Source organism: Crocuta crocuta, unplaced genomic scaffold (assembly GCF_008692635.1).
Source record: "Crocuta crocuta isolate KB4526 unplaced genomic scaffold, BGI_CrCroc_1.0 scaffold132, whole genome shotgun sequence".
NCBI lineage: Eukaryota > Metazoa > Chordata > Mammalia > Carnivora > Hyaenidae > Crocuta > Crocuta crocuta.
This window is the reverse complement of record NW_027528611.1, coordinates 1,335,716-1,348,242: the sequence shown is the minus strand read 5'-3', so window position 1 is coordinate 1,348,242 and position 12,527 is coordinate 1,335,716. Positions and strand designations below refer to the sequence as shown.

General features: G+C 50.3%; 1 protein-coding gene across 3 annotated transcripts in view; it reads right to left on the bottom strand.

Annotated features, from left to right (window-relative positions):
• The window catches only part of CCDC167 (coiled-coil domain containing 167), a 30,215-nt gene extending 18,404 nt beyond the window's left edge, over positions 1 to 11,811 (bottom strand). For all 3 annotated transcript variants that reach the window (XR_013332892.1, XR_013332893.1, XM_077754871.1), the window contains exon 1: positions 11,711 to 11,811. Coding sequence is in view for 1 of the 3 variants with exons in the window: in XM_077754871.1 (XP_077610997.1) it covers positions 11,711 to 11,752 (42 nt within the window). In the remaining 2 variants the exon portion in view is untranslated. The remainder of the gene's footprint in view (positions 1 to 11,710) is intronic.
• Positions 11,812 to 12,527: the final 716 nt, after the last annotated feature.

Below are 12,527 nucleotides of genomic sequence, written 5' to 3'. Positions count from 1 at the left end.
AACCCAGCTGCTTGATGTGGGCTGAGTGAGTGGAGGCCGAGACTGTCAGGAAGCTTGTCAGTAGGCCACAAAACCATCCTCAGAAGGTGACTGCTGGCAAACACCCTGCAGCAGTTGCTGAAGCAGAAGGCAGCTCTAAAGCAGCTGTAAGAGTGGGTGCAAAGATCCGGGGTGACCTGGCTGCAGGAAGGCAGGGAGGGAAGGTCCAGATGCAGCTTTTAGTTATGACTGGGGCCAGGAGTGGTGGCTACAGAGTGGGGCTGACTCAAGGTGGGCCCAGAAATGGGGGAGAGGACTCGGAAAGTAGCCTTAAAGGAAGTCCCTCATTGGGTCTTCGGTCAACTCTCAATGACATGCGTGTGGATCCTTCACTTTTGCAGATTCCCCAGTGCAAACCTATAATCCTTGGTTAGCTTTCTGCTGCCAGGCTGATGGCAACAGAGGACGACACAGCCAGGACAAGAGAGAGGACACAGGGTTAGGATCAGAATAAGGAGATCAATGTTAAGAAGACTCTAGAAACACAAGGTCCGAGCTGGACAAGCAGTTGGGAGCCCAAGTGCTCAGAAACCTGAAATTGTGCTTCCTGAAAAGTGTGGCAGTACAGAGTATGGGCTGTGATCCGGCCTCAGCTCGCTGCTCACTTGCCTCTAAAGGACTTAATTCTTGTGCAGAACAAAGTTAATGTTTCGTATTTCAAAAACTGCTGTTGTCAGAAGAGGCAGTACATGTAAGGTGCTTAGAATCGTGCCTAACACACCCAGTAAGAGTTAAGTAAGTGTGTGCTATCACTATTAACAGAGAATGGTTTTCATTGGACCTCTGGGGAACAAAAAAGTACGTTAATGTGAGGTGAGAGTAAGAGGAGGAGACAGAAGTGGGTGGGTGTGTGATGGAGAGGAATCTCCACTCATCGCAGGCTGGCAGCAGGAAGGGGAGGCCCTCTAGCTCGGTACGGCCATCCTCTGAGTCTGGGGGGGAGGGGTGTCGGCGGTGGCGTCGGGGGAGGGGCCCTGCAGTGTGGACCATCAGAACAGCACAGCCCATCCAGCTGGCTCAGGGCACAGCCCGCTGGGAACCTCATGTTCCTGCCTAGGGATGAGGCTGGTGTGGGGCTCTGGAGCTAGCGCCGACCTGCTGAGGCTGGGGCTGCTGGCACCCAAGTATGAGGCCAGAGCAGTGCCCAAGGGCAGGACAGACTCAGGTGTGGTCCGGGCACAGATGCGCATCCGAGGAGACATGAAACGGCAGGTGGAGCCTGGCATTTGGAGACCATGGTTACCCACACCATGGCTCTACAGGGCCCGGCGCCCAGTTAAGCCCAGAGCAGAAATGTGAGGCCCCAGGACTAAAGGCAGAAAGGGGCCCCGTCAAAAAGACTGGACTGATTCCAGTAGGAAGAGAAGGTTATACTCTGGAGGCCATAGTGGCTCCCAGGACTCCTGCCCAACAGGCAGTACAGGCTCAACTGACAAGAGCACGGCCAAGACAAGCTCGCATACTGGGGCTTTTCTGGAGCTACAGGGGACAGTACTGCTGGCTGTGACTGTTACAGGCAAAATGGTTAACAGCCACGGTGGACTGAGACAAGGTACCCATTTAGGCACAGTGTGGGGGCACAGAGTGGATACTGACAATGTAAAATTACATTTAAAAATATCCAGGGGCGCCTGGGTGGCTCAGGTGGTTACGTGTCTGACTCCCAATTTCAGCTCAGATCGTTTATGACCTCACAGTTCATGAGACTGAATCCTGCATGGGGCTCCATGCTGGGCGAGGAGCCTGCCTGAAATTCTCTCTGCCCCTCTCCTCGTATGTGTCCTCGTTCTCTCTCTCTCTCAAAATAAACATTTAAAAAACGTATCCATGCATTATGTTTCTATTCAGAAGACCAAGTGTCCATTTTCACACAGGATAAAAGAACATTGTGTGTAAATCTTTGAGAGGATGGTCAGCAGGTGAAGCACAGGTGCAAAGGGACACCGGAAGTCAGGCGGCGGGGTGAGCTGTGAGTTAGCAAACTGCCCTCTAGCACTTCACACAGAGTAGAGGAGCTGGTAGGTGTGAAAACCCGTGTGCAGCAGCTCAGTGGACGGAGAAGTAGGTGGGCAGCGTGCAGGGTGTCCTGGTAGGAAAGTCTGTTCTTGCCCCTGAGACGAGACCATGGGGACCATGGGTCTGAGCCCAGCCAGGAAGATGCAGAGCAGGAGGGAAAAAGAAGTATGTAAGGCAGAGAGGCGGAAGGATACAGGAAGGAGTTGAAGGTCCCAGAGGCGGCCCTGGAACCGGGGTCCAGGAAGTGTGTACTTGAACAGGAAGGCTCACAAGTGATTCCATCGCCATCGGGATAAGAACTGCTGTCTTTCTGACCCAAACATGCACTGGGACATCAGAGCCCAGAGCCTGGGGGGCGGCTTCGAGAGCAGGCAGAGGAGCAGGCTCAGTGAGAGGTTTAGGACCAAGGAGCAGGGGATGTTTCCTGCACAAGAATGTGAAGATCTGGTCAGCCCAGCAGTCAAGGTCAGCAGAGGCCAAGTGGGACCACTGATCCTGTCAGCAGTAACAAGGGGCTTCTCCATTTCCGGTCCTCTGGGGGCAGAGCTCCTGCAGCCTCTTCCTCAAGTGCCCTTCAGAGGCGACTCAGTGCCATGTGCTCCGTGTGCCGCCCCGGCAGTTCAGAAGCCGAGCCAGCTAAGCAAAAGCCCCTCTGCCACCTGACTTGGGGAATAACACCTTATTCCAGAGACTTCGGGAAGTCTCCCTGGGGTCCTATAATGCCATAAAACCACTGTATTAAGAGAAACTGTAAAATTCGTCTGAAATCCCGTGAGGCGTTTTTTCAGGAGTGTGGAGGCTCCTGGAATCAAAACCCCGAATGAAGAATCTTTGGGGACAGTGAACCCGAGTGCCAGCTCACGCACGGGTAACTGGCCAGCACGCTGGTCGGGTCAGGCCCCACGGGGGTGGGGGACAGCCCCAGGTCTGGCTGCTGCCGGGCCTCGTCACAGCTCACATTCTGCTGACAAGCACGAGCCATGGGCTGCCGCTCCCCTGTTGCAGGTGTTCCTACGGAAGGTGATGGAATGGTGCTCCCATGAACACCCTGATGGCCTGGGAGGGGACTCCCTGCCCACCCCATGCCACTGTCTAGGGCCAGGCTTTCTTCTGGGAAAGGCCAGAAAGTACCCTCAAGGCTTAGCTCTGGGTCAGAAAGCAGGTCACTCTGCTTTGTGGTTTAGGAAGTTAATTTCTGGTTTTCCCAGTCTTGCTCTCAAAAGCTTCTGGCCAGTGACTCACAGAAGTTGCCAGAATAGGTTAACCTGAGAAATCAGGCAGTGGTCACGGGGCATATCCCACACCTGCCTGGCCAGGTACTCGCTAATAGAGAGCATGGTATCAGGGTATTAGATGGCACAGCTCGAGTCAAAGCAGTTTCTGGAAGCCAAAAGTCCATGCAAAACTAGACACACTTCCAGTAGCAGCCAACAACTTCTACAGCATGCGCTATATGTCAGGTTGTTCTGAGCACTTCACTCACCTGATGAGGTGCCCCCCCCTTCAGTGGTCCCTCCCCCGTCTGCTGGGAACACACTCCAAGACCCCCCAAGGGATGCCTGAAACCATGGATAGTACTGAACTGTGTGTGTGTGTGTGTTTGTGTATATATATACATACGATGTTTTTTCCTATCCACACAGACCTATGATAAAGTTTAACTTATAAACTAGGCACAGTACAAGATTAACAACAATAACAGTAAAACTATAACAAAATGCTATAATAAAAGTTATGTGAATGGAGTCTCTTCCTCAAAATAGCTTCCTGTATGTACCGTATTCACCTTTCTTGTGCTGACGTGAGATGACAAAATGCCTACGTGATGAGAATGACAGGAGGTGAATGACGCAGGCTTCGTGATGGGGCATTGGGCTGCCATCCACCTTTTGACAACGTGTCAGGAGGAGGATCACCTGCTTCCAGACCGAGCTGACGGCGGGTAACTGAAACCACGGGGAAGGAGGATCTCCTGTATTCACCTTTTGCAGATGAGGAAACGAAGGCCATGGAAATGAAGTCGTTTGTCCAGAGCCACCCACGGGGGAGCTGGCCAGTGAGAGTCTGTGCTGTTAGCTGCTCCCCCACATGAAGGAAGCAGAGAGCTACCGGCCCGAAGCCACTCTTAGCTCCTGGGTGTACCCCTTGTACCCCAGGCTAGGCAGTCTGACATGACTTCGCCTATGCTACTGATGTCGCATCAGCTCTGCAAGGAAGGGACGGACTGTCCCTGTTGTAGAGGAGATCAAACTCCCGGAGGGGACAATTTAAGCAAGGTCATGTAATTGGGAAGCGGCAGAATCGGGGCTCTGAATCTGAGTTTTTCTGCTTCAGAGCTTATGCTCCTCCCGATACTGCAAGCTCTTTCTCCAGAATCCCTCATGAAAATGTTCACGACAAAGAAGGGTTCTGTGGAACAAAGTCATTCCACGTCCCCGTCGAAGCCAATCTAAGCTTGTTGATCTGGCTTCAACAGATTCTCTACTCTGAAAAATCTTGTACAAGGGCTTTGCTTGCTCTCTGTCCACGGAACAGACACTCTCGGTGAGGGAAGACCCTGAGGGAAGAACCTGACTGAAGTCTGCTTGGAGACAGGAAGACGGTAGCAGAGCGCCTGTCCTCGTGTTGGAAGGCAATTACCACCCCCTCCTTCCGGTTTCTCGAACATCCCCGGCCCCCTCCCACCCCCAGATTGCCTAAACTGCCACAGCACCCTCCAAAATTCACACAAAACAGACCTAGTTTTGAGAAGGAAAGGGTGAGCTAGTTAGCCCTGTAAGCCCTTCTTTCCCCAGTGGGGAGCAAGGCCTTTCACTTGCCAACTCACAGCCCTGAGAGCAGTGTCAGCTGCTTCATCTCCAGCCCCAGCGGCCTGGGAACTGGATTTCTGGAAATCCACTCATTTCCACATGTCAGGAAGGCCCCAGGACATTTATTATAATGGGTAAAGAGGCCAGAACACCTGCCCAGATGGTCTCTGGCAAGAGCGCTGGGGCTTTCCACCTGAGGCCATCAGACTACAGCGCCAAGTCCCGTGGGGGTCATGGGCCTCGATTTTCTGGGTGACTAGCCTCAAACCCCAAAGGGCTGGTTACCCTGACACTGCTTAAGGGGTGTTTTCCTGTGGAGGCGGCTCAGGGCTCTGTGGAGACAGAAAACAAAAACCTCACCCAAGGCTCCCCAAATCATCAGAAGTTTCTCTCCCAGCCTGAGCAGATGAAGACAGTAAACGCTCCCAGTGTTTAATCAACAAACAACTTTCAGGAAAAAGCCAAAGGGCTTGTCATTTCTCCGGAGACTCCCCCCCCGCCCCGGGTCAGGGACACGAGGGGCCCTGCCGATGCGCACGGCAGCTCTGAGACCCGGCAAGACCTTCTGGCTGCTGAGCAGCTCTGCGAGGAGAGCCACGTCAGTCCTGGCCTGAAGCCTGCGGCTGTCCCCGGGCCAGAACACTGTTTGGGGTTTGTTTTTGCTTCTTTCCCCCAATATATATTTTTTGATAAATTAGCAAAAGCTTCTACATCGCTGAAAGGCTCCAAGCACTGCTCGAGAACTGGCATCCACCCCATGCCTTATGAATTCATTAATTAAGATGCTGGCAAACAGCCACTCCACACATGCTGACATCCAGCCGTGTTAGGTAATGAGGTTTTAGTCTCCTGACCCCCGTCAAGTGGAACGGAGCCAGACACGGGCTGCCGAGAGAAATCACCTGCCCAACGGCAACCTGTCGCTTGCGCCTGGCAGCAGGTGAGGCTCATTTAATGGTCAGCGGCCCCTGAACAGTCTCTGCACGCCATGGGCCTCACTCCCGGGCCCTGGACAGGCAGCGTCCAACCGCCTGCCCCGCTGTGGCCTCCTCACCTCTGACTAGTGAACCACTCGATGGGGCCCAGGCGCCAGGGGCGCGGGTTCAAGTGCTTCCTCCAGCCGCTCAAGCCAATTCAGTAAATATTTATTGATGATCCACTAAGCTGCTCCTTGCCCTTGTCTCAGAAAACCGGAAGGTTCTCCTCAGCCTTGTGCACAGCCTGTCCCAGACTGTGACTCTCTTCATCTCTGTGTGCAAGGAGGTAATGAAAGGGTGTGTGACCGCGGGCAGGCGGACCTGAGCACAGGGCTAGGGCAACTGGAGGCTCCTCACCCCTCCCCTGACCTTGGAATGTACATTCTGCCCACTGTTCCCACAGTGGGAGCTGTTCCAAGGACATAGCCTTGAGAGACCAGTGTGTTGTGGAGGCCACCTGGACAGTGTACGTGACTGAACCCAGTTAAGGCCTCTATACAAACTTTTAAGATTTGGTGGGCAGGTGTGGAAGTCTATTCACCCCCTAAGACAAGCCTCTTATGTAAATTCCCTTGCTTATTAAATTTTTAAAATGTTTTTATTTATTTTTGAGAGAGAGACAGTGTGGGCAGGGGAGGAGTGTTGGGGGGGGAGGGTGGGACACAGAATTCAAAACAGGCTCTAGGCTGTCAGCACAGAGCCTGATGTGGGGCTCAAACTTATGGACCGCGAGATCATGACCTGAGCTGAAGTTGGACACTCAATGACTGAGCCACTCTTCCCTTGCTTATTAAACCTGCCACCTACTAGTCTGGAGCAACCTGCCTCTTTCTTGGGTCTCTCTCTGCACTCCAGATCAGGGGGCCCTTTGCAAACCAACAACTTGGTGCTTCTGCCCCTCTATGCCTACTGAGAGCTTACAACAGTGAACCTTGAACAAATAATTACAATGTCAAGGTTCTTTCCTCCTAGTGCTCATCCTGCCCAGGCCATTTTCTCCCTTCAATTTACCACCTCGCCTTACTCCTCAGTGATCCTGGCCTCTTTTTCTGGTAAGGATTCCAGTGAATTCTAATGACTCTCATTAATTTTTATTCCCTATAGCAGATACTATTAGTTGGCCAACCCAACACTGATTCCCAACCCTTCTTCTGCCCATCTCCACTGCAGAGGTTAGAAAAACTCAACGGGTGCTTTCCTAGACTCACTGCAGCTTGGGGTGGTCATGATCCAAATTCCAGCCAATGAAATGTTCCAGAAGTCAGCTGGAAGACTCCTGGGACAGCTTATGCGTTGCTGATAAAAGGGATAGTGTCATTGTTCCCTTATCCTTCTTCCTGACTTAAAAGTTAGATATTAGGACTGGAGGTGTGGCAGCTACCTTGTGACTAAGAGGAAATAGCTAAGAGAATGCAGAAACAGCAGCCTTGACTTAGCTGAGCTTTTGAACCAATAAATGCCGGCAGCCACTTACCTCCAAATTTGTTATGGAGAAAAAAGTATATTCCTATTTACTTAGGTCATATAGGTCAGTTTCCTGTACCCTGTAGCCAAAAGTTTCCAAACTGACAGATTTTTGTACTGGGGACCAGGTCTAAGCCAGTTAGCCTCCTTAAGATGTCAGCTAAGACACCACACATCTGTTAAGACCCACTGGCTGTTGAAACATCTAAAGACACCAAACTGAATGGATGGTGTAGCTACAAAAGAAAAGTACAGTGACCAACTAACAGCTCATTACTATCAGAGGTTAAAAAAAAAACCCAAAAACACAGAGGCAGGTTTTACACCAGCCATTAGACTGAAACGCAACCTTTCCCTCCTTCCACACATTAACATCAGTAGCAAAGCTGGCAATTTCTCATCTGAATGCTCCCTCATTATTCAGAATTAACTCTCAGAAGCTAAAACTCATAGCCAGTCTTTTCCAATCTGAGATCTTAGCTTAGAAGGTGGCAAATGAATTGGACAAAAAGACCTTGAGAGAAGACACAAACAGAGGCAGCTAGGAGGTGCCTTGGTTGTCCTGGGAGGTGACTGCCCGGTACAGCCCAGTACAGCTGGCCCGAGCCAGCCCTCAGGGTGAGGACTAAGAAGCAGGCGGTGGTAATTGCTTCATTACAACAAGTGGAGACTGTTTGCAGGTGCTGAGATCACTCACTTGTGGGGGTTTTATTGCACTCGTCAGATTAACAAACATTTTGATTAAATCACCACTTCATTGGCTCTGAGCACATGACTTCTATCTATTTATTTATTTAAAATATTTACTTATTCTTGAGTGAGAGAGAGATAAGAGCGTGAGTGGGGAACAGGCAGAGAGAGGGAGACACAGAATCCGAAGCAGGCTCCAGGCCATCAGCACAGAGCCTGATGTGGGGCCCGAACTCACAGTGAGATCATGATGTGAGCCGAGTTGGACACCCAACCAACTGAGCCACCCAGGTGCTCCTGAGCACATGACTTTTAATAAGAGGACAATACCCACTGCAAATGAACATCAGTGCACATTCAATACTCAGATCCGCTGGGGGCAACAGAGGAACAGGTGGGGAGACAGCCAGATGCCAAGCTTTTCCTAAGGTGCACAGTTACAGATCTCGAATCTTAGAATATCTAAGCAAAAAGTAACGTTTGAGAAGAAGACCACAAATGTAAATATCTACATCGGTACTGCCAAGATTAAAAACAAAAAAAAATGGGCGAATGTGACCGGTAAAGACATAAGGAGAGCATATGCCCACCAAATTCAAAACATTTTAGAAACCTGTGTCAGCCAAACAAAAACATCTGTGATCCATCCATATCTGGATCAGGTCACTGAACTTATAATCCCTGGGTGAAGTTTAAGGTCTTTATGTCACAGAAAAGGAAACTGAAGTCCAAACATGGGGGCTGACTTAGCCATGATGGAAGGCTGCAAAAAACTATAAAGGCTACTAATTAGAGCACTCTGTTGATTATCCACCCTGAGCCAGGCGTGAGCCAGGCATTTCACACATACGGTCTCATGTGAGCCTCAAAACCACATGTGAGGTAAACTGCAAAATCTGCAGTAGAGACTGCAGGCTGTCCACGAAACATGCAAGCCCTTCTTCCACACTGATGGGGCTGTAGCTGGGCATGCGGCCTCCTGGCCAATGAATGCATTTCCCAGCGCCCCCTTACAGTTAGGTGGGCTCTCGAGTCTTAGCTCGCATCTTTGCCAACGGAAAGTGGGCACTCTGGGCTCACGACTCTTAAGACAGTGATGCTTTGCTTTCCCTGCTCTCTTTACCTGCCGGTGGACAGATCAACGGGAGGTGACTTCATTTCATTCACGAGGTGAAGTTAAGGCACTGAGAAAGGGCAGAGTCACACGATGAGAGGAAGATGGCAGAACCACTCCTGCCCTGGACCCCTAGACCAGGGATTGGCAAACTACGGCCTAGGGGCCAAATACAGTCCATTGCCTTTTTTCATAAATAAAGTTTTATTGGAACACAGCCACGCCCATTAAGTCACATATTGTCTATGGCTGCTTCTGTGCTACGACAGCCTGTCGAAGCATGGTTGATGCTCCTTATTCATGGTAGTTATGTTCTATTAAAGTTGCTGCCAACAATGAATTAGCAAATACTGGACCAGGTTAGTTTCCTGTGAGCCTTTGGTCACAACAGTTTTATCAACTGATCAATACAAAACCTTGCTTTTTTGTGTTTCTGTTTAGAGACCTTATTTAATATATATTATTGATTCATTAACATTGAACTCACAGCCAACAGCACTATAACTCATCTCTGAACAAAGCTTATCTGACGTATATTTTCTCTGGAAGGCAAATACAGCTTTCTTGCGCTTCAGGAAAACTAGACAGCACTTTGGCACTACACCTGAGGGCCATTTTAAACAACAGAATCACCAACACAAAGCACAGAGACACAAAAAACATGGCAGTACCTAGGCCACAATAAGGACACATGTTTACAGCATCAGCTGAAATACCAAGGCGGAGCATTGCTTTGTTCGACCTTAGCTGGGCCTCAGGGAACTCAAATTTTTCATTGCTTTGTGTGTGAATTACTGCAGAAGCATCCTAAGTACTGATGTGGGGGTTACAAATACATTTTAGCAAGAGGGCAAATTCACAAATACAGAATCGGTGAATAATCAGGATCAACTGTAGTTGCAACAGAAACCATATGGCCCACAAAGCCTGGAAATGTACTATCTGGCCACTTCTAGACCACATCTGCCAATCCCTGCTCTGCCCTATTAGAAAAAAAATAAACTTGTCAAAGCTACCGAATTTTTGAGTTTCTCTGTCACAGCAGCTTACTATGTCCTAATGCAGGTTTTATTAAAGTCTATGCTCACCCCACCTCACAGTGCCACCTCATTTTTCCACTCCTCTTCTAGAGGGAGGTTCACATTTCCATCAACCTTTTTTTTTGGTACCATGTAGGCTAATATTTCTCAAGAGCTGGTATAAAACCTTCTGCATCAGGGGCGCCTGGGTGGCTCAGTCGGTTGAGCGTCCAACTTGGGCTCAGGTCATGATCTCACGGCTCGTGGGTTCGAGCCCCGTGTCAGGCTCTGTGCTGACAGCTCAGAGCCTGGAGCCTGCTTCTGATTGTGTCTCCCTCTCTCTCTGACCCTCCCCTGTTCACGCTGTCTCTCTCTTTCTCTCTCAGAAATAAACAAAACATTAAAAAAAAAAAAAACTTCTGCATCAGCATGGTGTAGCCGGTTAAAAATGGAGCTTCCTGGGGGTGCCTGGCTGGCTCAGCTGGTAGAAGCATCTGGCTTTCAATCCCAGGTTCATGAGTTCAAGCCCCCACTGGGTGTGGGGCCTACTTTTTAAAAAAATGCAGATTCCTTGTTGAAAATACACACCCAAGTCCTACTGAATTACTTGGGGAAGAAGACAATTCAACTCTCCATTTTTAACAAGCTTGACAAATTATTCTCAATACATTTTACGGTCTGAGGACGACTGAACTGGTAATGAGTAAGCGCAGGAAGACAATTACCCTGCATCTATCTCTTTGTCCTGGGACAGAAATCTAGGGCGCTGTAACAGAGAAGAAACAAGATGCGTTGGAGGGCAAATCACCTGTGCTGATCCTCAGCTCCACCACTGCTTCAACCTGAAACCTCAGTTTCCACACCTGTAAAAAACCTCACAGGCACCGAGTAAGGGCTGAGAACGCAAATGAAGTTCCATGTAGCAGTTGCTCCATATGCCTCAATTTTCTTTCCCTTCCATATGCAGTCAATTATTTTTAAGCACTTTGAGAACTTCACCATTCCACAATTCTCTACAAAATCCCACAGATTCCCAAAGTAATTTAAAATCCCACAGATTCCCAAAGTAATTTTCAAGCTACAAGCTTCAGCACTCCAGAGGGAAAATTTCCCATCTCAGGAGATATTTAAGCCATTCAGTAATGTACTAAACGGTATGGGCTCCCTCACTTCTCGGGGGGTGTCTCTCATCCACAGGCATCCTTCTGGGGTCCCCCTCACCTCCGAGTGCCCGCCCCTTTTACGTTCTCTTCAGTAACACGTCTTCACTAAGGCCTCCTTATTCCCGTGTCCCGCCCTCTTTGGGGCCTTCCCTTCACCTCCACGTCTCTTCCCCTCTGGAAGTCCCCTCACCTCTGGTGCCCCCGCCGGACTCTCCAACATCCTTTTCCCCCATCCCGCCCCTCACTTCCGGGTACCCCACCGGACCCCCTCACGCCCCGGGCGTCCCTCTCCCAAACCCGCGTAGCCCTCACTTTCTCCCCTCAGCCCCTCCTCCAACCTGCAGCCAGGCGGACCCACTATCCCGCCGCGGGGAGAAGACAACGAAGGACTCGGCCCACCCCCCAACTCTCCCCTCACCTCTAGAGCGACGCCCAGATTCTCCCGCTTCTTTTTGGTCATGTTACTCGCAGGGATCCCCCAGTCATTATTGGACGCACCCACTGGCGGCACCACGCATGAGCAAAACTCGTGCTTCTCCCTCATTGGCCGTGAGGCGGCGGGGGTGGGGCTACTGGAGGTCACCGTCTTATTGAGAGGCGTGGCCAGCCTGGCGCGGCCATGTTTATGAGGGGCAACCTCTAGTTTCAGGTCTCAGGCTAGGGGAGTGGAGAGGATGGCTGGATTGGCCCGTGAGGAACAATGGCCCACCTTCTATAGATGGAGTTGCTCCTTTCCTTCCTAGTTCAAACCATTTCGCATCTTTTTTTCACCGCTCTCTATTCTTTTTCATTTTATTATGTATTGGGGGGGGAGGGGGAGAGAGAGAGAGAGAGAGAATCCCGAGCAGGTTCCACACCAAGTTCCACATCAAGCACAGAATCGAACACGGGGCTTGATCCCACGACCCTAGGATCATGACCTGAGCTGAAGCAGAGTTGGATGCTCAACTGACTGACCACCCAGGCACCTGTAATTTCATTAAAAAAAAATTTTTTTTTTACATTTATTTTATTTTTTTGAGAGACAGAGTGAGACAGAGCGTGAGGGGAAGAGAGGAGACACAGAATCAGAAGCAGGCTCCAGGCTCTGAGCAAACGTTCAGCGCAGAGCCTGATGCGGGGCTGGAACCCATGAAGCGTGTGTTCATGACCTGAGCTGAAGCTGGACACTTAACCTGTTAAGCCACCCAGGCGCCCTCATAATTTCATTTTTAAAAAGAACTGGTGAAGGGTGG